We start from the raw sequence: 24,551 nt of genomic DNA, 5'->3' as shown, positions 1-24,551 counted from the left end.
TCTCAAGTAAAAACTTAATATTTAAAAGATTATTTTCCAACACTGTTTACCAATTAAACTCATATCAACAAAAGCACCCACAAGTGTCAAAAAATAAGTCCAGCTAATTATAGAGAAAAGTGAAATCATTATATTTGCAAAATATTCATCAAAAATTGGTAAAATTAAAAGAATAATCAATTATTTAGTTTAATAGCGCCAAAGCGAGGCTTAAATAAAAACCTATGGACAGTTTTTTCGGTCGAGGCCACGATGGTTATGTTGGACGCGATGAACATATTGTAAGTAATTTTCAGCACTCTCGCTCACATACATATACAATGTTGTTTATCATATCTCTATGTTTTATCTAAAATATAAAATGAAACGTCTGCAGAAAAAGTTGCAGGCAAACAGTTCGGAAGACGACAACCTGGATGAACTGCCACCGATGATGGAAGAGCTTTGTGTGGTAGATGGCTTGCGACCAAGTCCTGGTGGTCCTTTCTCTGCCCTGACACCATCAATGTGGCCACAAGAGATTTTAGCGAAGCTGGGTCAACCAGAGGCTGAGCCTACTGGTCCAAACGATCAACCAGATTATCGTTTTGACGAATTTGGTTTCCGAGTGGAAGAGGAAGATGGTCCAGAACAAAGTTCTAACAAACTGCTCTCACAGCCATTCGTGGAAGATGCCCAGCATCGGCTACAATGGATCGCACACCTAGAGTTTTCACACAACAAAGAGGCCACTGAATTAACTTGGGAAAATGTGGATGTTATGCTACCACGTACTGAAAAACTGCGAAGTATGGTACGTGAAGGTATACCACACTCATTGCGTGCACAAATGTGGATGCGATTATCTGGTGCATTGGTCAAGAAGAAGAAAAGCGAAACAAGTTATCACGATATTGTTAAAGGTGCCAAATCGCATAAATGAAAGAAAACTTTTGTGATTATTTGGTTAACGATTTTTTTATATTTTAATTAGCCTCAGGGAATGATCAACTTATGACCTCAAAACAAATAGAAAAAGATCTGTTGCGTATATTACCAACAAATGCATGCTTCAGCAACCAGCATGGCACAGGAATACCACGTCTGCGCCGCATACTTCGTGGCATTGCTTGGCTTTTTCCAGATATTGGTTATTGTCAAGGTACCGGTGTAATAGCTGCTTGCTTGCTGCTTTTCATGGAGGAAGAAAATGCTTTCTGGACAATGGCGACTATTGTGGAAGATTTGTTACCCGCTTCGTACTATTCCTCAACTTTATTGGGCATACAAGCCGATCAACGTGTGATGCAAACATTGATCGCTAATTATCTAACATCGGTAGACGAATCACTGAAGAAACATGACATCGAATTATCACTTATAACCTTACATTGGTTCTTGACACTATTCGCCAATGTGGTGCACATGAAAATATTGGTGCGCATTTGGGATTGGTTTTTTTATGACGGTAGTATTGTTCTCTTTCAACTCACATTGGGTATGCTAAAGTTGAAAGAAAAAGATTTGCAAAATCTTGAGAACTCGGCTCAAATATTCAATTCATTATCTGACATACCTGGCGAAGTGGATGACGTTCAGGTTAGTTTGCCAATTCGTAAATTAATTTTACAATGTTTAAATTTGAACATAATTACAGATACTGTTTCAACAAGCCCTTGAGGTAGGTGGCTCTTTAAGTCAAACTGTCATTGATACACATCGCCGGCGACACCTGGCCTACCTTATGGCAGACCAAGGAGGACTTGTTGGTAATCCCGAGGCGGCCTCAAATCTACCCAAGCAACAATTAGCTCGCCGGCAAGTGCGAAAAAGCAAATCTATATTAGAAACTCTTCTCTTTCGTGGCGACCCAGACACTGTAGAGCTGAAAAATAAGAATATAAGACAGACAGAGATTCTGGTTGATTTGCGAGAAGCAATATTAAAGGTAGCGCGCCACTTTATTACCATTGAGCCGAAATTGGCTGCACACATACAATTGACAGCGAATTATAGTACGGATTCGCATGCGAAGGATCATGAAAATTTCATTAATGTGGCGCGTCGACGGAAAAGAAGGGCCAAGGCGTTACACGACTTCGAACGACACGATGATGATGAGTTGGGCTTCCGTAAAAACGACATCATCACTATAATTAGTCAAAAAGATGAACACTGTTGGGTGGGTGAACTAAATGGCCTCCGCGGTTGGTTCCCAGCCAAATTTGTGGAGTTGCTAGACGAACGCAGTAAGCTCTACACTTCTGCTGGCGACGACGCAATTTCCGAAACCGTAACAGATTTAGTGCGTGGAACTTTAGCGCCATCGATCAAAGCTTTTCTTGAACATGGCATGAAGCGACCCTCGTTTCTAGGCGGTTCAATACATCCATGGCTTTTCATTGAAGAGGCCGCGACACGTGAAGTTGAGAAAGATTTCGAATCGGTTTACAGTCGCTTGGTGCTATGTAAGACGTATCGCTTGGATGAAGATGGCAAAGTATTGACGCCAGAAGAGCTTTTGTTTCGCTGCGTGCAGGCAGTAAATCAGTCACACGATGAGGTGCATGCGCAAATGGATGTCAAATTACGCTCACTTATATGCCTTGGATTGAACGAACAGGTGCTGCATTTGTGGCTGGAAGTGTTGTGTTCGTGTCAGGAAGTAGTACAAAAGTGGTATTACCCGTGGAGTTACATGGATTCGCCTGGCTGGGTGCAAGTAAAATGTGAGCTTCGGATACTTTCCCAATTCGCTTTCAATTTGAATCCAGACTGGGAAATACCACCGAAAAGAGGCAAGGAGTCGCAACCGCTTAAAGATGGAGTCCGTGACATGCTAGTAAAGCATCATTTATTCTCGTGGGATTTGTGAGTCGTATAGGCAGCAACGATCGAATGGCATCTAACGCATTTGTTTATGATTTTAATTTAATTTAGTAAAATGTAATATTACATAATTTAATATTAAGCGTAATAGTTAGTTTCTTGTTAAGTTTTAAAGTTTTTTTTTTTTTCAAGTATTGTTCAAATGTTGGTGGAAAAGTATGAATGATTTTGCATTTAAATTTAGATATAAAATTAACTATTTGTTTTTGCATTAAGAGTTTCATAGCCGCTGTACCCGAACAGATTTATCGCTTGCGTAGGTTTAATTGAACCTTTTAAATAACTATGTACTTAAAATAGCGTAATTCATAAACAAATAATTTGTTTGCTTTCAATGAAGTAACTCGAAAATTGTAATAAATGTTTCTTAGCCAAATGTAAACATTCGAAGTTTATACTTTATACACCTTTATATGTATATATATAAAAATCGTATATTATTCCTTTCACATTACGCTATTAAGCTTCAGATTTATGCCAACTCTTTTGATTTGCAGACACATTAAAATTTTTGGAAATTCATATTTAACTTATATGTATGTGATGTATATTAAAAAACGAATTGCAATATTAAAATATAAATATGTATTTAAACAGCATATTTTGTTTAAATTCAATTAAAGTTACATTTTGTCCATACAAATGCATATTTGCTTACTAATTATTGACAAGTTAAACAGATTCGTAAAATACGTATGACTTGATTCTTACACGCAACAAATTAACTGCACACTAAACCTAAATAATCGTCCATAAGTGTACCGATTGCGAACTGTAAATAAAACAATTACAAAATAATTGATGATAAAAATTATTCATTTGCTACTTACAATGCCAGTAGCATCCACACGTGTACCAACAATCTTTAAACGTATTTTATCTTCACCGGAAATAACCACATCTTCGTCTTTCGATTTGTAGCACGGCGGATTGCCATTCGGACAAAATTGCATATCAGCTGGAATGGACTGCAATAGAGATACTAATACATTTCCGCCATTCAATGAATAGTTATTTAGCACTTACATGGTGTGAAATGAAACAAGAGAGTGGTCCAATTTCCGCGAACATGCCAACCTACATAAAAGCGGAATAATTCATAATTATTATCATTGCCCACGATTACCAATTAAATAAAATTACTTTGTTTATTTGTTTTACAACTGCATCCAGTACTTCTCCTTTGAACGGCCGAAAGACTATTGCCTTATATTTGACAGGATAAACGACAAAACCCTGACCGGGCTGTATAACACCGGAACCAATTTGATCGATTGTGGTAACAGCTATCACAAAACCATACTTTCCCGTACAGGTACCTTCAACTTCTGTGTACAGTTTTTGCTTTACAGTCTCCAACAATTGAGGGCCAAAATAGCGCGGATGCAAAAGAATTTCATGCTCAAGTGAGATCTTGCAAATAAACAAAACTCATTTAATCAATAATATTTTCACAATAATGCAGTTTACTTACATGGTAAAACATTTTGTTATTTGTGATATTACTTTTATGTTTATGAATAGTCAAAATTTTATTCAATCAACTTTAGCAAATGATAATATGCCGGAAAATTGTTTATTACAGCAAACAATTGTAAACAGCGTTGACTTCAGTGAAATGTCAAAAGTGACAGTTGCAGTACGAGGGCTAACAGAGTTGCATTCTCGAGTGAGCGGAAATGAATTTATAAAAAAAAAATTTTAAATAATTTGGCTTAAGTATATTTATTTATTTATTATTAATGTGGCCGCATGTAAGTAAAGTGAAACTTGTTTCGCATAATTCCTTACCGTGCACTGAAGATATATATAATTTGAAGTCCCCAATCACATTTTTGCTGTTTTGTTCTTATACCAATAAAAATGCTACTATTGAATATTTGGGTTAACGAAATGTAACAAAAATTTTGATGGCTATGTATATGCATTTATATACCTATATATACTCGTATGTCTAAACCGGCTGGAACATTTATTATTATGAGTTTAATTTATGACTTTATAAAAATAAAAAGAGATGGCCTTTAAATATTTTCAAATTCTACGTTAAGTGTACATTAAAATTCAGAAACAGTTTTTTTCACTGGCAGAGCGGAGAGAAAAAAGAAAGACCAGTTGAGAATTAAAAAAAACTGACGTTGAAAAAAAGCTCATAAATATTGTGCACTTCTCAGATAAAAAGTAAAGCAGTAGCTTCTATTCTAACTAACTTACTTAACAGCTCATACATTGATGGTTTTTCAATGCAAATAAGATTGCTTTGGACCAATGTTTGTTTACATGTCTGTGTGTCTACATATTTATAAGGTAGAAACTTGAACCAGTAAAACAAAACACGAAAACAAAAAACGATATTTTGAAATTAAATCAAGAAAGTGGTTGTCGGAGCCTTAGCTGGAGTTGACAGATTAAGAGCCAAACCGGCAAGAACTGAGAATGTATGCATAATTACACTGTACAATAATTTAAAAACCACTACAAGCTCAATTGGAAATAACGGCGAATGGTATTCAAATACAATATTATTGGCATATAATATGAAACCACTGATTTTTAATCTCTTTTTTTCATTATAAACATATTTTGAATCTTTGTGATAGAACTGATATGCCTTCAATATATAGACTCCTCTGCATTGCTTACGTGAAGCAAGTCAACTATCAATTTAATCATACTTTATTAACCATAGAGCCGTACTAGAGATTCTCATAGGCTAAAAGGTTCTATAAGTGTCTTAAGTTAAGTGAGTTGACAAAACTATCTGAAATAATCTCTCGTTCATCACTTTCTTACTCGAAGGTTTAAAGGGTTGAAATGTATGGATGTATTAGTTTCTATACAATTTTTAACAATACAAAGTATTCATAACACCAAACATTTCAAAACACAATATACAATCCTGTATTTTCTCAATAGTAGCACAGTGTGAGAATACTGGGTGATCGCTAAATATTGTGGTATATTCGGTGTAAAACTTTAAACTTTCCCGCCAATAAGTGAATAAATACGCATTCTCATCAATTTATCACCCTATTGAATGTACAATGTATATAGATTCAAGTTCAAGAAACACGTTTTAAACGATCTACTCATTAGAGCGAATTGAGGAAGATAATACGAATCGCAAGTAGCCTGCGACTGAGATTATTGTAAACATGTTTGCATGTACATATATAGACAGATAGCTGATGAGAGGTGTTGATTTTTAAACTTCCGAAATGTACGCAAAGAATTGAAATCAGTTTGATTTTAGCCGCGGAGTCGTTGAGTGCGCCTAGGGACTGTTAATAATAAAAGGAGCATTACTGATATATATACTAAGCGTATACTAATACAGGTATGATAAAATTTGCATAACAACTAATATAACTTAATATCTGGTATTATAGAGTTACTTATCAGAATGTGCGTCAATTCGGTAATACGCCGCTACTGTTAAATAAAATTCACAAAATTTTTCAAAAATAAAAAAAACTTAAAATTTGTTAATCGAACGACCAAAAGAGTTAACAAAGCATTACTTCGTCTAAAGTTAAAATATGTTGAGTTTTTTTAACAATATCGTGACTACTATAAATTAAGTAATTATTCGGAGCTCTTTCAAATCGGTGCAAATAAACTATTAACAGTTATATTGGAAAAACCCCCCAACTCCGATGACGTCGTGTGGCGCATCACTTGTTCACCCGCATACAATGAAGAGACCTTCATACCTATACATTTCGGCATTAGTACTGGCTTGAGATGCGTTTGTGTGAGACTGAGTTTATTGTAGATACTTTCGTATAGCTACAATTGCGCTCATCGCGGTTTTCAAGTTTTTGAAACCAATATCTATGGATGTGTGTTACATATTAACTTGTATACATGCAAATACTTGTACTATAAGCGCTATAAAGGCATGATTAAGATCATAATCAGATTCACAAATGCGTCAGCCAAATTGTGCCTTTTCAGTGGGTTTTTCGATTTTAATTGCATTATTTTGATTGCTAAATAATTATTTTGGCATAACGAGTAATCTCCCAGCCTGTTTAATCTTCACGCAGCCAAGGTTTCAACACTTGACACTGTCATTGATGAAATATTTGTGTTTTTGAAGACAATTTACTCAGTTTTGACTATTTAATTACATACATACATATAAACATAACATAAAATTAGGTCAATAGCTATTTGTTTTAGTGATAACCCCTAAAGAGGTTGAAATTATTTTCGAAGTTCCCGTGATATGGAACGCACTATTAGTGTATAATATGGAACACAAGATTGAATGGGTTTGACATTTAAGAATCAAAAGTAAGATTACATACAAGATTCTTACACATGTAACATCTATTTCTTAATGACGCAATTCAAATATTCATAGCTACTAATTTTTGCCTTGATCCCTAACCATACTTCGAAATTTTCATTATTTACTTCGCAGATATGTTTCGCTGGCCATTTGTGTTGAGCATAGTTGCGACGGTGTTGTTGCATACACACGCCAAGCCACAACAACCAAATCCTGACTTGGATAAAACCATTAAGGATATTTTTGCACAAAATCCCTCTGCGCCCGTACAAGGCACCGGCACCGGATTTGGCAAAATTGTGACCCCCGAACCAGGTATGCAACCGCAAATGGAATTCAGCTCGACAAGTGGCAAGGCACCATGTAACTGCGTACCTTATCATATGTGTGATCCAACAACGGGCTCGGAAACTACACCAGTGGAGGATGGTGAATTTGACGGTTTCGGTTTGATTGACTTGCGCTTCAACGACGACGATCCCGTCTGTGAACACTTCCTCGACGTATGTTGTGGTACTCAAAACCAGCATCGCGGCAGTCTCACACCCAAGCCGCAAGAAGAACGTCCTAATCGTCCTAAAGGATGCGGCATACGCAACGTTGGTGGCATTGATTTCAACATTACCGGAGCTGTCGATAATGAAGCCGGTTTTGGCGAATTCCCTTGGACTGTTGCCTTGCTACATGCCAGCAATTACAGTTACTTCTGCGGTGGTTCCCTCATTCATCCTCAAGTTGTACTAACGGCAGTGCATTGTGTAGTTGGTCGCGCCGAATCAAGCTTCCTCGTACGTGCTGGTGAGTGGGACTCGCAAACCATGAAAGAACGTCTGCCATATCAGGAACGTAACGTGCAACGTATTGTTACACATCCCAAATTTAATTCTCGCAATGTTGCCAATAATTTCGCGTTGGTTGTGCTTACTCAAGCCTTTGTATTGGCCGATCACATTAATGTCGTTTGCTTACCACAACAAAACGCAGCGCCACTGGCCAAGGCACAATGCTTCGCCAATGGTTGGGGTAAGGATGTCTTCGGTGAGGCTGGTCGTTTTAGTGCCATCATGAAACGTGTACCACTGCCTATCGTAGATTTCGGCAGCTGTCAAACACGTCTCCGTAGTACTCGTTTGGGACCGAAATTCGTCTTGGATCGCTCGTTCCTTTGTGCTGGTGGTGTGCGTGGTGTAGACACATGTCAAGGTGATGGTGGTGCCCCACTTGTGTGTCCAATTGGTTTGCCAGCGGAGAATCGTTACGAACAGGATGGTATTGTGTCTTGGGGTATTGGCTGTAATGATGATGTACCCGCAGCGTACGCGAGTGTGGCGACAGCGCGTGACTGGATTGATCAGCAAATGCTCTCATTAGGTTTCGGCACTACATCGTATTCTGTGGCTTAAACAGTACTTTAAAATAAAACTAAAATTCCTGAGATTAAAAAACTTTCTAAAATATTTGCAAAAAACTACTTGTTTCGTAATTATGTTGGATGCTTATTTTTTAAGAAGTAAAAACAGCTAACTATGTGATGTTTTGGTAGAAAAGTTTCAAAAATGTCTTATTTATGGTAAAGTACTAAGGTAATGAAATGAATATGAAAATTAAATGTTTATTACACACTCCAATTTTCATTTAGTATTAAATTTAATCCGCTTTCAGATGAAACTCGAACTCCTTGTCTCCGCCATCCTTTGTAAAGATACGAACGTAAGAGTTTTTGAAACCATGTTTCCAGATCGCAATGTACGGCAAATAATAAAATATGAGTTCGTTCAACCAGACACGAATGTTCAGATACCAACGAACAATGCTATATTTGTGTAAGTAAGTCACTATAAAGAGGCCATATGTGACGAGGAAACGATCATACCAGCCCAAATCGTAGTAATAAAGCTTCTGTTTCGGATCTATGATCTCATTAGGAAGATGGTCAAAGCTATAGTATTCATATCCTTTTATATAAGTCAGTCGCTTGGTGAAAAATAATACTGATCCCGTGGTCAATGTTGTATTTAATGGCCACAATCCTTCAACCAAAGCTTTTGTCATTTTCTCAAAGTCCTCGTTTGTATTCTCCAAAGCCGGCTTATATACACGTCGCATCACAATATCGAGACGGAGCTTGGTCTCAGCCCAATTGCGACCACAAATGTTATATTCATCCTTGATGCCAAGCAGATAACCGAGTACGCGCCACATATGCGTTGTACTTTCCAAATACTCCTCGTCGTATAGTTGTACGCGGTGTGCGCCTAAAGTGGCATAACCGATAAAACCGAACTGTGTCAATGCCAGATCCTTTTGGGTGATTTGTCCAGCGCCCAGTTTACTGCATGCACGACTTGATTTCGAGTGTGCTTTGCGTACAGCGCGTAAACTGGTCCAAAATTTTGAATTCGCTGACACTGGATGATCGTACCATGCGTTCGTGTGCAAAATAGTACGTATATAGCGGCGAAAGGCGGTTACACAAGTGGACGATTGACGGGTGCACATGAGCACACGCAGTATAGACGGAATCGCAAGAACGGACACCAGACCGTAAAGCATGCCAGCGGTGATGAGGAAACGGTACTTATTCATGAACAATTGACCCCTGTAAAAGAAAGAAACTTGTTGTAGAAAGAGTTGAATGTGTTTTTTAGTTAAAATATTCTTATTCCTTTAGAATAATAATGTGGAAAGACCAAAGAATCATTTAGTGTAACTAAAAAGAGCTGATTTGAAATCGTTTTACTTTTCAGAAGCAGAATAGGATATACTCTATTGTATAAAAGCTTTTCTTGAGATATTTCAAATTAAGCTAAGTAAGACTAAATACGTTAGAATGATACCAGAATCGTTAAGATACATAATGTTGTTCAAAAGATTTTTTCTCTAAATTTGTATAAAAAACGTACAACTTGAAACAAACAAACATATTTGTATGAATGTAAAGGGTGATCTATTTTGAGGTTCCCTACTTTTGAAAAGAACAAAAACACAGAAAATTAATATTTAATGGGGAATGTTTATCATCAGATGAAAGAACATCTTATGGCATTTATTTTTAAAATATTATCTCTTTCAAATGTTGGCTGCTTCAGATAGTCCTTGCGTTGAGTCCAAATTTCGAAGAATCGTTCGAGCATCTCGGCTGGTAACTGGGGAATGACGCCTTGCTTCAAGGCCCGAACCGAAGCGGGATAGACTACAAACCTCAGATATTCTCTCTAACGGTGTTATATCACACGATCTTGGTGGTCAATCGACCGGCCAAAAACTTGAAATTCCGAAGTGTTCTCTCAATAATTCCATTGATTGAACCAAATGTCGCCAAGATCATGAGGATCAGGAATCAAATAGTCGGTTTTCATGGCGCGACTATTCGCAACATCATCATCCATCTTGAAACCCAGCATTCATTAGAGACCATAAGTTGAGTGAAGCGCATTAGAACGTGAAATTTCGTAATAAAGTCGAAAGATTTGTAAACCTTGTTCAGGCGTAAGTCTTTCCATGAAGAAATGCCAAACAATACTGAACAAAAATAACATGACAGCTTGGTACGCCTTACACGTGATCTGTCAAAAAACGGCTATTGAAAAAAGTACCTATACTTGTATCACCAGTTTTACAAATTGTAGAGTTTAGGAAATTTAGTTTAAAATCCCAGTTATGATCCCGTAACGGCGCGACAGAATTTCGGCATCTGCATCACTAGCTGTGCTAATGCAATGCAATGTTAAATTACACGCAAATTGCTTTATCACGCTGGATCACAATTGAATAACTACTCGGTGTCGTTTTCAATTAGTAGTATGAATGATTCGCTCACCTACACATAAAAAGTAATAGAAATATGTAATTACAGTTCAAAAGGTTACCCAACTATTCGAATCTCGAGATAATCATGAGCCCATAATATAAGCATTTTGAGATCGCGGTTGTCTTTCAAGCCAAATAAAATTTTAATATGAAACAAGTAATGAAAGGCTAAGTTCAGGTGCAACCGAACATTTTCTTAAGATAACACAATTTGACCCATACATATATTCGGCATTAAGTCCAATAGAATAACGAAATCATCATAAATAGTATATGAGGGATTCCTGAACCGATTTCACTTATTTTCACCACCAAGATCAACTATATCCAAGACTATATGCTCACTTAATTTTGTTAAGATATATCACATATTAACCGGTATATACGGAATAAAGCCCACCGCATTTTTGAAACACCTATTATGTGAGCTAGGGGAAGTCATGACCCAATTTTAACCATTTTTTAGTACAGAGACACACTATTAGAAGAAAACAATTCCCTCTGACTTACATTAGAATATCTGAAAGATTTACCGATATTTTCGGTGAAATGAAATGAAATTACCTTTAGGCACTGAATTCTTCATGTTCGATATCAGGGACGTTGAAAAGTTATAGTCCGAGTATTTGTGTAAAGTTTTATTCCGGCATTTTCATTGGTTCCTAATGTATATATTATAAAGTAAAGAAATAAGATGGAGTGCAAAATTGAGTTACATGGGAAGTTGTCGTGGTTGTGAACCGATTTTATCCATTTTAAACACGTGTCATCAGGGTGTCAAGAAAATATTATATACCGAATTTTATTGGAATCCGTCGAGTAGTTCCTGAGATATAGTTTTTGACTCATAAGTGGGCGTGTCACGCCCATTTTCAATTTCTGAGTGTAGTTTCCTTCTGTCATTTTTTCTGTAAAATTTGGTGTTTCTGGTGTTTTCTGTCAGTAAGTTAACGAAATTTTAGTAATTTTCAACATAACCTTTGCTTGGGAGGTAGTTTGGTTTATATAGCTTTATTGATATAACGGGTGATTTTTTTGAGGTTAGGATTTTCATGCATTAGTATTTGACAGATCACGTGGGATTTCAGACATGGTGTCAAAGAGAAAGATGCTCAGTATGCTTTGACATTTCATCATGAATGATGAAACGATCTGCCACAACGTCGAATTTTCAGTGAATGGGCCCTAGAAAAGTTGGCAGAAAATCCGCTTTTTTATCGACAAATTTTGTTCAGCGATGAGGCTCATTTCTGGTTGAATGGCTACGTAAATAAGCAAAATTGCCGCATTTGGGGTGAAGAGCAACCAGAAGCCGTTCAAGAACTGCCCATGCATCCCGAAAAATGCACTGTTTGGTGTGGTTTGTACGCTGGTGGAATCATTGGACCGTATTTTTTCAAAGATGCTGTTGGACGCAACGTTACGGTGAATGGCGATCGCTATCGTTCGATGCTAACAAACTTTTTGTTGCCAAAAATGGAAGAACTGAACTTGGTTGACATGTGGTTTCAACAAGATGGCGCTACATGCCACACAGCTCGCGATTCTATGGCCATTTTGAGGGAAAACTTCGGAGAACAATTCATCTCAAGAAATGGACCCGTAAGTTGGCCACCAAGATCATGCGATTTAACGCCTTTAGACTATTTTTTGTGGGGCTACGTCAAGTCTAAAGTCTACAGAAATAAGCCAGCAACTATTCCAGCTTTGGAAGACAACATTTCCGAAGAAATTCGGGCTATTCCGGCCGAAATGCTCGAAAAAGTTGCCCAAAATTGGACTTTCCGAATGGACCACCTAAGAAGCAGCCGCGGTCAACATTTAAATGAAATTATCTTCAAAAAGTAAATGTCATGAACCAATCTAACGTTTCAAATAAATAATTTTTTAAAAAAGTTATCAAGCTCTTAAAAAATCACCCTTTATATATACAAAACTCCTATTTTCGGTTTTCGCCATTTTGTGGCCGTGGCAGTGGTCCGATTGCCCATCTGCAATACCAACCGTCTCATGGTGCCAAGGAATATATGTACCAAGTTTCATTAAGATATCTCCATTTTTACTCAAGTTATCGCTTGCAAAAGCAGACGAACAGACAGACGGATTTCAAATCTATTCATCAACCTTATCTCTTTAGTATATATTTATGTGAACCAAACTATTATACACTCTTAGCAACTTTGTTGCGAAGGCATAAAAAGTGCGCACAAAAGAACCCTCGTAATCTTTCTGATCGTTCGAACATCGAACAAAAAGTGCAAACTATTATGGCATAAATAGTACATAAGTATGTATGTATGTAGGCAGAAATATTTGCGAAGTTGCATATGTACAATTTACTTACGAAAAGGCGTTAACAATTTTTTTTTATATAAAAATGTGATGTGTCATGGTCCGATTAGCAAAGTTTGATTTTGCACGTACAATATCTATTCTCAATACGCTTTAAAGTACTCATGTTGGTTACAATAAACAATAAAAGCACGAATCCAAACTGCAATTATTTTAAAGCTTTCAAAAATCAGCAATATCATATTATTCAAAAACTATCAGCCGAATCTGCTTATTTAAAAATGAAGTCAAGCGCGAAAATGTTTACGGTGAAATCATCAATCTGCGCGCACAGTTATTTAGACATACACATAAATTCAAACACAAATCACGTATCACTTGTTGGCTTTAAACTACAACTACGACAATAAGAAGCAGGAACATTTTATGTTTTCTTCAATTTCGATGCATTCATTAATTTACTGATTATTCAATCATTTAATTACATAAAAATGCAATTTCAAGCACAAAATATGTTAATTTTAGTTTAATTGCCGCAGCAAAATTTACACTTTTGAGTTATGAAGTTTTCGTGTCACCAAAAAATCGAAACTCGCACAAATAATATATAAATCTGTTTTTATATAGTCTTAACTACTTACTTTCTGAATAGAGCCTCATCATACCACGATGGCATTTCCATTGGCGCGCCACTATCTCCTTCGAGCGCACCATCTTGCAGCAAATGATCTAGATATGCTTGAGCTTCAGGATCCTCCGTTTCACTACTTGCAGCTTTATCAGCACTACTAACAGATTCACTAAATTTATCGACGCTAGCACGAATCATTGCTTCCACTTTGCCTATTAAAATCAAAATGAAATATTTGAAATGTTCACATCAAAACTCATTCGTAGTCACACGATAAGCATGCATTCATGTGTTGAGTGTGGAATTATGCCGTTCGCCAAGCGAACATGTTAATTGCAATAAAAAACAACAACAAGAACGTGTAAAAATTTTGACTGTAAACAAAAGTACTCTTGCCGGCAAATGTGTGACCATGAAGTGACAAAGCACTAGTCTTAAGTATGTATGTACATATTTAAGTATAAAATATTGATAAAAGCGCAAATTCACATATTTCCTCAAATCAGCTGCACGAATTCTCTTGGAGAAAGTGTTACGGCACTCAGCTGTTGGCAAACAAATATACATACACACATACTCACATCAGCCCGCCCGGTCTTCGGCAAATCGATGGTACTTTTTTTTTGTATATTCACAGTCGCAACAATTTTCTTGAATTTTCAGGAAACTTGTTTGGTTAAAACACTTTTTAAGGTCATAAAACTAGTTCAATGAACTCTTAGCTTTGCACTTTGTTAATAGAAAAATTTTGTTTTAGTCATGTAATGAGCTTTGCACATTTGTCAAAAAAAAACAACTTAAATAGTAAATTATACAATTATATTAAAGCAACATGTTCGCTGTCAGAGCATTGACTATATTTACTGATTGAAGGCGCTTCATACATCTTGAGTTCTTTGCTCACACGCTCACATTGTTGTGGCAGTGAAACTACTCGAATTTATCTCGAAAACTAAATATACCCATTACATACATATAAATGTTTGTGCCAATATGCAGAGTACACATGTAGATACTAGCATAAATACTTTCTCCAACGCTCACTGACCATGCGTTTGAGCTTTTGTCAGAGAAAAATCAGATTTGCCTCTCGCTTTTGCCACTATTTACAAAATACGACTCATTGTTACACGCTCTCTGTTTTCAATAAACACCTGATATGCATTCTTCTGTTTGAGTGACAGAAAAACACTACAGTGCCGTTGAAAATGTAAGCAATCGTATTTTACTCTATTGTGGAGGTTGACTTTTATATAGTTACTGGTCTGCTTGAATTGGCTATTGTAACAAGATTTTGTTTTTGACCGCAGTATACTACAAAATGCAGGTAAGAACTCTTGCGCTAGCAGCGTTACCTAATAATGGTGTTGGATTCGTATTTTTGAATAACTGATAACCGCATTACTATAATAAAATGAAATATCTCTTGTCATTATGAGTGCTAATAATAGGGAATTAGCATAAAAGTGAATAAGTATCTGATAAGATATATATAAGATAATATATGCCTGCGCTTGACGCGAATTTTAAAAGAATAGTACTAGGAAAAGAAGGACAAGAAAAACAAGGTAATCAACAACAAAGAACAAATTGACATTCGGTTTGTTCAGTGTGTAATCTTTTCTTCTTACGTTGAGCTAGTTGACATACTAGCTTGACCTATACATACTACTACTGAAATATGAATAATTTAAATCACTTGAAATATTCATTAAAGCCAACTTCTGCATAAAAAATACAAAATTATAAAATTTCTACGAAAGTTAAACGAATTCTATAAAACAATACATTATCGGGTAAGATCACTTACGTTGAAAATTTGAATTACAATTTATTCGAATTTACCCGGAAATGAACCATATAATAAACAATTGTGATAACAACAATTACACATGAGTTGTTTGTTTACTAGAAGTGTCTTAATTCGAAAAATTAAACGCTGCACTAACACATCTTCCTCTTTTGTACTGCTTTGTACTGCTTGCAAGTCTCTTACAATATACAAATGAAGAAATGAAAATCAGCGTAGACTAAGCACAAAACGTATTGGATGAAATTATTTGTTAGTTTTATTTAACTTTTATTAATTTCATATTGTGTGTCACACATATTTATTATTTGATTTATTTACTATAAATATTTTGCTACATTTAATAGTACATATATATTATAAGCTCTTATTTAAATAATTTATCAATGCTGTACTGTATGGCAGACTATTTATATGGATACAATTCCGATTACATTAATTTTGGATTTTTTTTGCATTATACTTATGTGGCTAAAAGCAAAATATAAAATACTAGAAAAATACGCAGTAATATAAATTTAAAATTGTTTTTATTTTTTTTTTTAATTAAATGCTAACTATTTTAAATAATTACAAATAAAAAAACGTCAACGCAATCGCAGTAATAAAATAAATTAAAATATCATAATTTCAGTAGAGTTTTCGATTGTACGGAGTTTCAAATATAATTATAGAATTTTATAAACATTTATTGATTAAATATACATTTATTTTAAAATAACAATTATGGCTGGCATACTAATTTTTTATTCTTTCCTATTTCAATTATATATATATTTTATGACAGCATGATATTGCAATGATTAAAGAAGTTCATATCGTTTATGATTTTTATTATGTAAATATTGGATAAGTTTTCAATTCAAGTTTTTTATACTTTCCAATTTAAAATTGGAAAAATAATTTCAAATTTTCAATATTTTGCATAAACATTTTATATTATTGAATATTAATAATTGTTGACATTAAAAAAAATAATAATATATTTTGAGGAAACGTCAACAAATATTTTTCCAGCAAGTGAAGCAATTTATTCTGAAGAGCGTTAGGAAAAAAATAACTCTCTTATTACTATTTTAGCTTACAAAAATTAATAATAGGTAAATGCAAATCAGAAATATTTATATATAAATATGTATATAAGTATGTACAATATATAGCTGTTAGCTAACAATTTCTTGAATGCATTTGTTTGTAATGCTGTAACTTTCAAAATCGTTATAATGATTTAATAAGTTACGTGCTCAAATCGGATTACCTTCTTTGAGTATTTGCAGCAAATGCTGAAGCTATGTGTCGAATGAGCGGCTTAATGCGCATAAGCTTATGCTTTTGAACATACTCGTTAGCTTTTAGTTTACATTTTTTGGTAAATTGGTTGCGCCTTCTTATTTATTTTTAATTTGAAATAATTATATATTTACTCTTTTTAACAATATCAATACCTTTAGTCAATGCCTACAGCCAGCCAGTCATATACGTACATATGTATTTATGCAATTAATATACAATTAGTTTAGTTTGTGGCAATATCTGTTGCTTAATTATAATGTTAATCTACTAAAACAGTCTTATTAAAAACAAAACTAAAATTTATACACTTGCAGATATATAGATATATAATATATATATATTAGTATTTATTTGTATGCTTGCTTGAACTTTTTCATATTTACTTAACATCACTTGCATTTTATTTTTTGTTTTTTTGCATTGCTATTCGAAAATAAATATTTCGAAAGCCTTTTTAAAAGCCCGATATGAGTTTCATATTGTTATTATTTAAATATTTTTATATCTACATACATCTATGAATTTACATAGTTTTTGTTATTCAATTGTTTAAATATAAATTAAACACTGGGTACAAAAAAAAACAGCGAATGTTGTAATTAGCTTAATGATATATGCATAATACACATTTTCAGCATCCATGGCGTATTTGAATCTCTCTAATTTTGACTGCGTCTGCAAATACAAGTCATCACATCCTTATATGAATATGTATGTATGTGTGGCAACACGATTTCAGTAATAAGTACTGTACAGAAGTTCAGTTCATAGCCGTGAGCATTGTTTGGTTAAGATAGAGCAGACAAGATAGGACGTTAGAAAAATTGCGAACATAACATAAGTGAACAGTTTCATTTACTTTCGAGCGTATAAATTAAATATGCCAATAAAATAATAAACATTCGTGTATGTTATTTAAGGATATGCGAAAGATATGCTTCCATGCTATATAAGTATTTGCTTCCATAATTTATATTGCTGCTGTGAGTATGGATGCTGCTGTTGCTGTTGTCGCTGCCGTTGTTGTTGTTGTTGTTGTTGTTGATGACACTTTAGTATCATTTGCATCTACAACTTTCGTAAAAGTTTGCTCTTCCCCCAACTCTGTGCTGGCCAATGTTGTTGCTTTTTGGTTTGTAATCAATTTTCGCTCCAAGTCATCACTTTTGTTGATATTACTTGGTAAACTCTTTTCATCTTGTTCTTGTTGCTGTTGTCGTTGTTGTTGCATAGATGTGCTATTTGGTTCTTGATGAAAACGATTATGTCGCAAAGTTTTCGCTTGCTCCATTGCATGAAGATCCGTGCTCCTGCCACCAGCTACTTGTACTTCACCTGCAGCATTACTGCTATATTGTCGCAGATGTTGTTGTCGATAGTAGAGCTCATGTTGCTGTGGCTGATGATAATGATGTTGTTGTTTCCATGGTTTACGTTTCAAGTTTGTATGCGAAGACCACCTGTTTCCGAAGTAAATATTATTTCATTCCATTCCATTTCTTTTCATTTGCATTAATATGTAATTGCGCTACTCACTTTGATAGTTTTCTTCGTTTGGCCAGTGGCTCATCATAGTCTAGGCGACTGGAAATAAACGAACCGACACCTGAGGTGCTTTGCGCAAGACCTGCAATAGAAATGTATATGAGTAGAGCTAGACTATACTTTCAATTTACGAGACAAATTAAAAAAATGGAAAATGATATCGGTCGGATGGGATTATTGAATTAATTAAAGCTATAAACATGGTTTCACCTTGTTTTCGTTTGGTGCCTCTTTGCATCGAGCGTACCGCACTTTCGTTTTGTTGTTGATGATGCTGAGTCTGATGCCGTTTGATTGTACAGCTTCGTCCTCGGCAGCCCTTCAGCTTTTCCAAAACATCGTGCATGTACGATTTCTCTTCGCTTGTTAGGATGGAGGCTCGATTTTGTGTTTCAAAGGGATCTAAAATGTAGAGAAATGAAAACAAACATTTCGTTAGATTCAATAATGGATCTAGAGAGTTCCATAAACATGTTTATTATTAAGTAGATCTTCCGACAAAATTAAAGTTAGGTGACACCTCAAGTTCTATTTCATTACATAAATGGTATAACATTTAGAACTCACCAATTTTCAAATTGTAAAATGTTATCAGGCCAGTCGTGAATTCACAGTATAAATAATTATGTGTGGCATTTATAGTGCGCACACATGAATACGTATTGTTGTTGGCATTCATACAAAAACAGAATGGACTATCATTCCAAAGTGGCGCAGTACGCCAATGCATATTATCATGTGAGAAACAGTTCATTTTCTCAGAAAGACATTCCTTCTCCAGACGTGCCTTCTTAATACGCTTTCGTTCTTTTTTGCGCTGACGCTCTTCCTTCAGTTTGCGACGTGCCTCACGTGCAATTTCCTTTGAATCCGCATAACTGAAATGTGAATTTGATTTATTATAAAGAGAAGATTTTTATGTAAATACACTAATAACAGGAGTAAACGTACCTTTCTGTATCCGGCTCACAATAGCATTCAGCTGGTTGTCCCTTTTGTTGCTGAAATGGGTCGGCATTGTGTGCGCTGCCCAAACCCGTGAAGATTTCCTTTTGGCCAACATTGCTGAGTGCCTCTTCGTCTCCGTGTGGATCGCTTGTGGTAGCTACAAAAGTAAATTAGCAATCATCAGAAGACTAGTCAAAGGAATCAAGGCAAATGAAATGAATTACCATCACTGCTACTGGAAGTGACATTGACATTTGATGGTGAACTTGTTGTGGACCATTGCAAGCGTGTCATTGTTGTGGCTGCTGTTGTCGCTGCGTCATTTATGGTTGCTTTGGAATTAGTTGTTGCAGTGTTCATAATTGAATCTTTGTTTGTCGACATCCGAGTGGTGGTTGTTGTCGTACGCATGCCATTCACAGTCCTCATTGTTGTTGGTCGTGTTGTCGACGATGATGTTGAAAATGCTGGCGTCATCATCGTGTGTACCGTGACGTTTGGCGTTTGTGGACGACGTCGTCGCTGTGTTTGAGTCTGCCCACCGTTTTGACTGCCGTTGCGGCCCTGAAAGCGATTTTTGCCAAACGTATTCTTACCACCATAACCATTTGTGCCGGCACCACTTCCATTATCATTGTTAATATCATTACTGTAAGTGTTGGTCACACCAATGTGTTCTTGTGTAAAATAATTCATATCGAATTCACGTCCCTCCAACGGTTTATCAAAGCGTCGTCGACCACTGCCTACAGGCAAATGTTGCCGTTGGTATGAACGGTGATTGTAGTTGTGGTGATTGAAGCCACCACGTTGGTAGAAATTGTTATTGTGAACACCACCACCACCACCACCAACACCGCTACCATTGCGGCGGCGTGGTTTCTGCCTTCGACCCAAGTAATCCGAAATATTGTAAGGCAGCTCCTCGTCATTCTCATGGTCTTCTGCTCTATGTCTGCTCACACTACCAGCACTACTTGTGCGTGGCACATAGTCTCTATCCCAATACCTTCCTGAATTGTAATGCAATTGTTGCTGTTGGCTCTGTTGTTGTTGCTGTTTGTTCTCGCGCATCTGCTTCTTAATATCCTTGAGATGCGTTATTTTATCCTTGAGCACTTTGATTAGCATATCAATTTGATTGCGTGACTTACGCCACGTCTTTTCATCGTCATAAATAACGTCGGAGCAGTTCACCTTTCCCGTTTGCGACTCAATGTAACAGCGTGTACCAACACGACCGCCCACCTTGGGAAACTTACCACTGCGCACGAAGCCAGATGCCGACATGGTGGTCGTCGAATTGGGCTGATGTGAGTCATTCGGCGTGATAAATTTCAATTCGAGCGTTTCAAGAGTATTTTGTATTTCCTGTATAACTTTGGAGATTGCGTCGTTCGATGAATTCTGACCTACTTTACCGCTTTCTGCTGCATTCGCTGTGCCCGATGTTGAAGAGCCTGTTTCAAAGAAGCTAGACATTAACTCCCGTTTAATACGATTCGGCTTCGTCAAATGTTCCTCCACAGTCGAAAGTGTATCTTGTAAATCGAGTAATTCTTCCATCTCATATGGCAGCTCTGTGTGGAATACTTCATTCAAATCGGTGTGTTCATCTAATGAGCGTTTATTACGGCGCGAAAACCGCGATTGATTTTGAGTTCTGTGTACAGATAAGAAATAAAATAATATCATTCAAAATTTCAACTGGGAAATATAATTTCGTTAATAAACAAGCTAGTCCAAATTCAGTCCCATTCAGTTCATTTTTGAAAGAAAACGATACTAATTCAGTTAGTTTATATCAGGAATGGATCTGACTTTTGATGTACCAAAGGATAATTACCTTTTTCGAATACGATCGCCTTCGAAATGATTACGATTCGTTTTGATTTTCGTATAAACAACGCCCTCTGGAGTAAAGCAAGCACAATTTCGTTTAGTGTCCTTCTTTGAAAATTTAGATACCTCTTCGAGATGATGTTGAAGCTGCAACTAAATTATGAAAAATCAGTTCATAATAATAAAATATTTCAAATAAATTATAAAATTGTTAGATAACCAAATTAACAAAAAATTATGTGGGCAGTTTTTCCATAAAGTAAAATCGAAGGCAACTCACATGAAATTTACACTTGTGTTTACGCCACCGACCATCCTCATTCACACATTTCCACTTTTGTCCTGGACGACAATTTTCCAACAATGCCGGGTCAGAGCATTCGGAATTCAAACGCATCATTTTCGTCATATACGGTGCCATTGGTAGATTATTATCGAATTGATCTTGCTGTTCCTGCTCCAAGCCTTCCTCCTGCGCTATTTCCTCATCTACATCATCTTCGATATCTTCATCTACAACACCCGAAGAAACATCATCGTCAGTATTCGTGTCCAGATCATCCTCAGCATCATCTTCTACTTCAGTTCCCATTCTGCCTTCTGTGCAATAAACGAAAATTTACAAAAAATCTAAAATATGGTATTTCTAATTACCTTTTTCGGCTTCCGAATCCAAGTCTTCATCGATTTCGGTCTCTTCACGGGATTCCAAGTTGATGAGGTCTAGTAACGAACTAGCTGTTGTACTTTCATTGAATGGTGACTCGTTTATAAATGTGCTATTGGCGAGTCTCATATTCTGTCGATCGGCTTGCAGCCGTAAACGAGCTTCTGCGATTTGCTCGGGTGTCTCGCGTCGCCCAGAACTCTCAATTAAAAACGTATCTGGCCACTGCTCACGTACACTACGTTGTCGACTGAATAGCAATGGTAAAATGCTGCGTCCATCCATGTGCTGTGGCGTTGAAACGCCAGCAATATCTAAGAAAGTGGGCGCTAAATCGACATTTAACACAATTTCGTCCACACTACGAGTACACATTTGATTAGTATATGACTAAACGCAAGTTTATTATTTAGTACTTACACTCTGGCTGGCTGTATACCTGGTCCACGTATGAGGAAGGGAACACGCACATCAAACTCAAATGGAAAACTTTTACCCTTTATCAATCCGAACTGGCCCAAATGATAGCCATGGTCGGATGTGTAGATAATGTATGTATTATCAAGTTCGCCTAAAGCTTTAAGCTCATTGCAGACACGTTCAACAGCAACATCCACACTTTGTAAGGTTTGCAGTCGCTTTGTCATCAATAGATTCGTGAAACGTTTATGCACTGGTTCCATCGGTTGAGTAACGCGCAGGATCCACTGTTTGTCTGGATTGGGCGCGTGGTCATAGGATGGTGTGCTATTTATATAAAGAGAATGAATTACTTTCAAAAATAAAAACATTTAACGAAGATAAGTGAACTCACTGGTGCGTCGTTACATTGAAGAAGAGATGGCTATATTGTGGCGCTGAATCTTCGGGTCCATGCGGTGCCGGAAAACTCATTGTCAACATCACAGGTTTTCTTTGGTTTTGTTGTTTTGATGAGCGCAAAAATGCGATTGAGTCATTCGCTATCAAATCTGGATAATAGTCCTGTGAGGATCGATAAAGAATAAAATCATATAAAATTTTCGAAGTCGACAGAAATTCGATAGCCTACTAAGTAAAGTCTCAGTCGAAGTTAAAAGTAATTGATTAGTTATATAATAATGCAACCATACCTTTGCGTACTCGAATCCGTGCTTGATCTTCTGGCCGTTCATATTGATGCTGTAATTGTAATATTTTGAGTTCATAATGAGACCACCCCATTCTCGCCAACCAGGCGGTATGTACGATCCGTTGTACTTGTTCAGGTACTTGCCAAAATAGCCCGTGCGATAGCCGGCATTCGAAAGATATGTGGCGAAGGAGCGAGTTTCGTGCGTGGCCTGCCATTGTGGACTCGAGCAATTGTCATTATTGGTGAAGACCATGTGATTGTGCACGTACATGCCAGTCAGCAGCGATGAGCGCGCCGGACAACACATTGGGGTGGTGGTGTAGGCGTGACGGAATTCAGTGCCGCCATCTCGTAACCAACGCAGAGTGCGTGGCATGAAATTCAATGAACCCAACTCGACATCCTGGTCATCGGTGAGTATTAAAATAATGTTTGGCTTGCGTTCACGTGCCGGAAATGCCGACGAGTCACGTGAGTAGCGTTTATAGTATGCAGACGATGATGCAGGATAACTACCGCTGCCGCTGAGATAACTTGCAGCGTATCCACCAACAGCGGGATTCTGTGTGTGACCGCGATGCTGACGAGATTGACGCGAGTGCTGCTGTCGTTGATGATGATGTTGCGCATGCTGTTGGTGCTGATGTTGATGTGTGCGATGTTGATGCGCTCTGTCTGGTCCATCATACATCTGATCTACCTGTCGCCCTTCACGCTTTTCGCGTTCGTGCAGCTCATGTCGACGATGATGTTGCTGCTGTTGATGGTGCTGATGTTTCCTATTTTGCTGGCTATGTTGTTCTTGTGTTTTATATTCATCTTGCAAATCCTCATTTGCGTATAAACTCGTGGTTGGTATATTCTCTTTGGCCGCTGCTGTCGTCAGCAACAAATTGAGCATAAATATCAGGGATATGGAGGCAATAACTGCAATTTGTTGTTTACGTCCCGACTGCATTTTGTTGCTGTTGTTAGTTGCAATTACAGTCTCAAGTCTATTTTATTACCACTATCACAGTCTCATTCGGGCAATTTTCTATTGCGGATATTTGGAGTCGATCCAAATTGACTTAATTTTACGGTTATTTATCGGGCACTCAGTGCTACGTCATGCTGACAGCTTTATTGAAATTTCATTAGCTTGAGCCAGTAATAACGGTGTAACGAATGTGAGTAGTACACCTAGTAGAATTTGTATGGGTTGCTCTCATAGTATTGTTCAAACTGCAAAGATATATTGGAAAATATATCAATTCAATTAATGGATTGTGTAAATTTTCTTAAATCAGGGTGTAATGGAATTATTGAAAAAAAAAAATAAATAAAAAGGTAAATAATATCGTTTTGCGTCCCAAAATATGTATGTTCAGTAATGACCGGGAATAATGAAAATTAACTTGAAAAGAGTGGCAATAAACGCTCAAAAAGCATCGT

General features: G+C 36.6%; 5 protein-coding genes and 1 long non-coding RNA gene across 16 annotated transcripts in view; 3 read left to right on the top strand and 3 right to left on the bottom strand.

The window, feature by feature from the left end:
• The first annotated feature begins 51 nt into the window (after positions 1 to 51).
• On the top strand, positions 52 to 4,189 carry LOC105221513 (small G protein signaling modulator 3 homolog). Of its 2 annotated transcripts, none has more exons than XM_011198546.3 (4): positions 52 to 281; positions 383 to 902; positions 974 to 1,578; positions 1,637 to 4,189. In XM_011198546.3, exons 1-4 carry the CDS (start codon positions 225 to 227, stop codon positions 2,852 to 2,854), a joined length of 2,400 nt encoding a protein of 799 aa, XP_011196848.2. In that variant the 5' UTR covers positions 52 to 224; the 3' UTR covers positions 2,855 to 4,189. The 2 variants fall into 2 exon arrangements, with proteins under 2 accessions (XP_011196848.2, XP_011196847.2); XM_011198545.3 differs by having other exon boundaries at positions 377 to 902.
• LOC105221514 (DNA-directed RNA polymerase II subunit RPB7) lies at positions 3,431 to 4,503 on the bottom strand. The gene is made up of 5 exons (XM_011198548.3): positions 4,343 to 4,503; positions 4,012 to 4,281; positions 3,895 to 3,945; positions 3,699 to 3,836; positions 3,431 to 3,640 (listed from the first exon to the last, which is right to left on the bottom strand). Exons 1-5 carry the CDS (start codon positions 4,352 to 4,354, stop codon positions 3,590 to 3,592), a joined length of 522 nt encoding a protein of 173 aa, XP_011196850.1. The 5' UTR covers positions 4,355 to 4,503; the 3' UTR covers positions 3,431 to 3,589.
• A 1,544-nt stretch (positions 4,504 to 6,047) lies between these two features.
• LOC105221516 (phenoloxidase-activating factor 2) lies at positions 6,048 to 8,793 on the top strand. Its single transcript, XM_011198550.3, has 2 exons — positions 6,048 to 6,205; positions 7,298 to 8,793. Exon 2 carries the CDS (start codon positions 7,300 to 7,302, stop codon positions 8,566 to 8,568), a length of 1,269 nt encoding a protein of 422 aa, XP_011196852.2. The 5' UTR covers positions 6,048 to 6,205; positions 7,298 to 7,299; the 3' UTR covers positions 8,569 to 8,793.
• Positions 8,695 to 14,756, bottom strand: Sb_3 (uncharacterized). 2 transcript variants are annotated; one of them, XM_011198549.3, is made up of 3 exons: positions 14,480 to 14,756; positions 13,909 to 14,110; positions 8,695 to 9,764 (listed from the first exon to the last, which is right to left on the bottom strand). In XM_011198549.3, exons 2-3 carry the CDS (start codon positions 14,094 to 14,096, stop codon positions 8,813 to 8,815), a joined length of 1,140 nt encoding a protein of 379 aa, XP_011196851.1. In that variant the 5' UTR covers positions 14,097 to 14,110; positions 14,480 to 14,756; the 3' UTR covers positions 8,695 to 8,812. The 2 variants fall into 2 exon arrangements, with proteins under 2 accessions (XP_011196851.1, XP_054088305.1); XM_054232330.1 differs by lacking the exons at positions 13,909 to 14,110; positions 14,480 to 14,756 and adding an exon at positions 13,320 to 13,475.
• A 296-nt stretch (positions 14,757 to 15,052) lies between these two features.
• The window catches only part of LOC128922324 (uncharacterized), a 53,269-nt gene continuing 43,770 nt past the window's right edge, over positions 15,053 to 24,551 (top strand). The window contains exon 1 of one of the 2 annotated variants that reach the window (XR_008471549.1): positions 15,053 to 15,225. This is a non-coding gene — a long non-coding RNA (uncharacterized LOC128922324). Of the gene's footprint in view, positions 15,695 to 24,551 lie in introns of both variants that reach the window. The other variant, XR_008471548.1, reaches the window with a different exon arrangement.
• The window catches only part of LOC105221517 (extracellular sulfatase SULF-1 homolog), a 92,818-nt gene continuing 85,666 nt past the window's right edge, over positions 17,400 to 24,551 (bottom strand). For 6 of the 8 annotated variants that reach the window (XM_054232298.1, XM_011198551.3, XM_011198552.3 and 3 more), the window contains 12 exons: positions 23,116 to 24,341; positions 22,818 to 22,987; positions 22,424 to 22,750; positions 21,991 to 22,364; positions 21,617 to 21,936; positions 21,341 to 21,489; positions 19,719 to 21,157; positions 19,498 to 19,651; positions 19,114 to 19,424; positions 18,757 to 18,948; positions 18,538 to 18,628; positions 17,400 to 18,461 (listed from right to left, as the gene is read on the bottom strand). In XM_054232298.1, coding sequence (XP_054088273.1) covers positions 17,972 to 18,461; positions 18,538 to 18,628; positions 18,757 to 18,948; positions 19,114 to 19,424; positions 19,498 to 19,651; positions 19,719 to 21,157; positions 21,341 to 21,489; positions 21,617 to 21,936; positions 21,991 to 22,364; positions 22,424 to 22,750; positions 22,818 to 22,987; positions 23,116 to 24,075 — 4,977 coding nt within the window. In that variant the 5' untranslated portion in view covers positions 24,076 to 24,341 and the 3' untranslated portion in view covers positions 17,400 to 17,971. Of the gene's footprint in view, positions 18,462 to 18,537; positions 18,629 to 18,756; positions 18,949 to 19,113; positions 19,425 to 19,497; positions 19,652 to 19,718; positions 21,158 to 21,340; positions 21,490 to 21,616; positions 21,937 to 21,990; positions 22,365 to 22,423; positions 22,751 to 22,817; positions 22,988 to 23,115; positions 24,342 to 24,551 lie in introns of those variants that run through there. The other 2 variants (XM_029037796.2, XR_008471535.1) reach the window with 2 other exon arrangements.

This window comes from Zeugodacus cucurbitae, chromosome 2 (genome assembly GCF_028554725.1).
Source record: "Zeugodacus cucurbitae isolate PBARC_wt_2022May chromosome 2, idZeuCucr1.2, whole genome shotgun sequence".
Taxonomy (NCBI): Eukaryota; Metazoa; Arthropoda; class Insecta; order Diptera; family Tephritidae; genus Zeugodacus; species Zeugodacus cucurbitae.
Note: the sequence above shows the minus strand (reverse complement) of the source record. Positions and strands in the feature narration are given on the sequence as shown.

Excerpts from the sequence above, each read along its gene's own strand:
- LOC105221513 (XM_011198545.3), top strand. The coding sequence starts at position 225 with ATGGACAGTTTTTTCGGTCGAGGCCACGATGGTTATGTTGGACGCGAT. Across the intron at positions 282-376 it reads TTGGACGCGATGAACATATT|AAAAAGTTGCAGGCAAACAG; the intron begins GTAAGTAATTTT and ends AAACGTCTGCAG. Across the intron at positions 1,579-1,636 it reads GCGAAGTGGATGACGTTCAG|ATACTGTTTCAACAAGCCCT; the intron begins GTTAGTTTGCCA and ends ACATAATTACAG.
- LOC105221514 (XM_011198548.3), bottom strand. Across the intron at positions 3,946-4,011 it reads TTGTAAAACAAATAAACAAA|GTTGGCATGTTCGCGGAAAT; the intron begins GTAATTTTATTT and ends GCTTTTATGTAG. Across the intron at positions 3,837-3,894 it reads CTTGTTTCATTTCACACCAT|TCCATTCCAGCTGATATGCA; the intron begins GTAAGTGCTAAA and ends TCTCTATTGCAG.
- LOC105221516 (XM_011198550.3), top strand. The coding sequence starts at position 7,300 with ATGTTTCGCTGGCCATTTGTGTTGAGCATAGTTGCGACGGTGTTGTTG.
- Sb_3 (XM_011198549.3), bottom strand. The coding sequence starts at position 14,096 with ATGATTCGTGCTAGCGTCGATAAATTTAGTGAATCTGTTAGTAGTGCT. Across the intron at positions 9,765-13,908 it reads GATGAGGCTCTATTCAGAAA|GGGTCAATTGTTCATGAATA; the intron begins GTAAGTAGTTAA and ends TTTCTTTTACAG.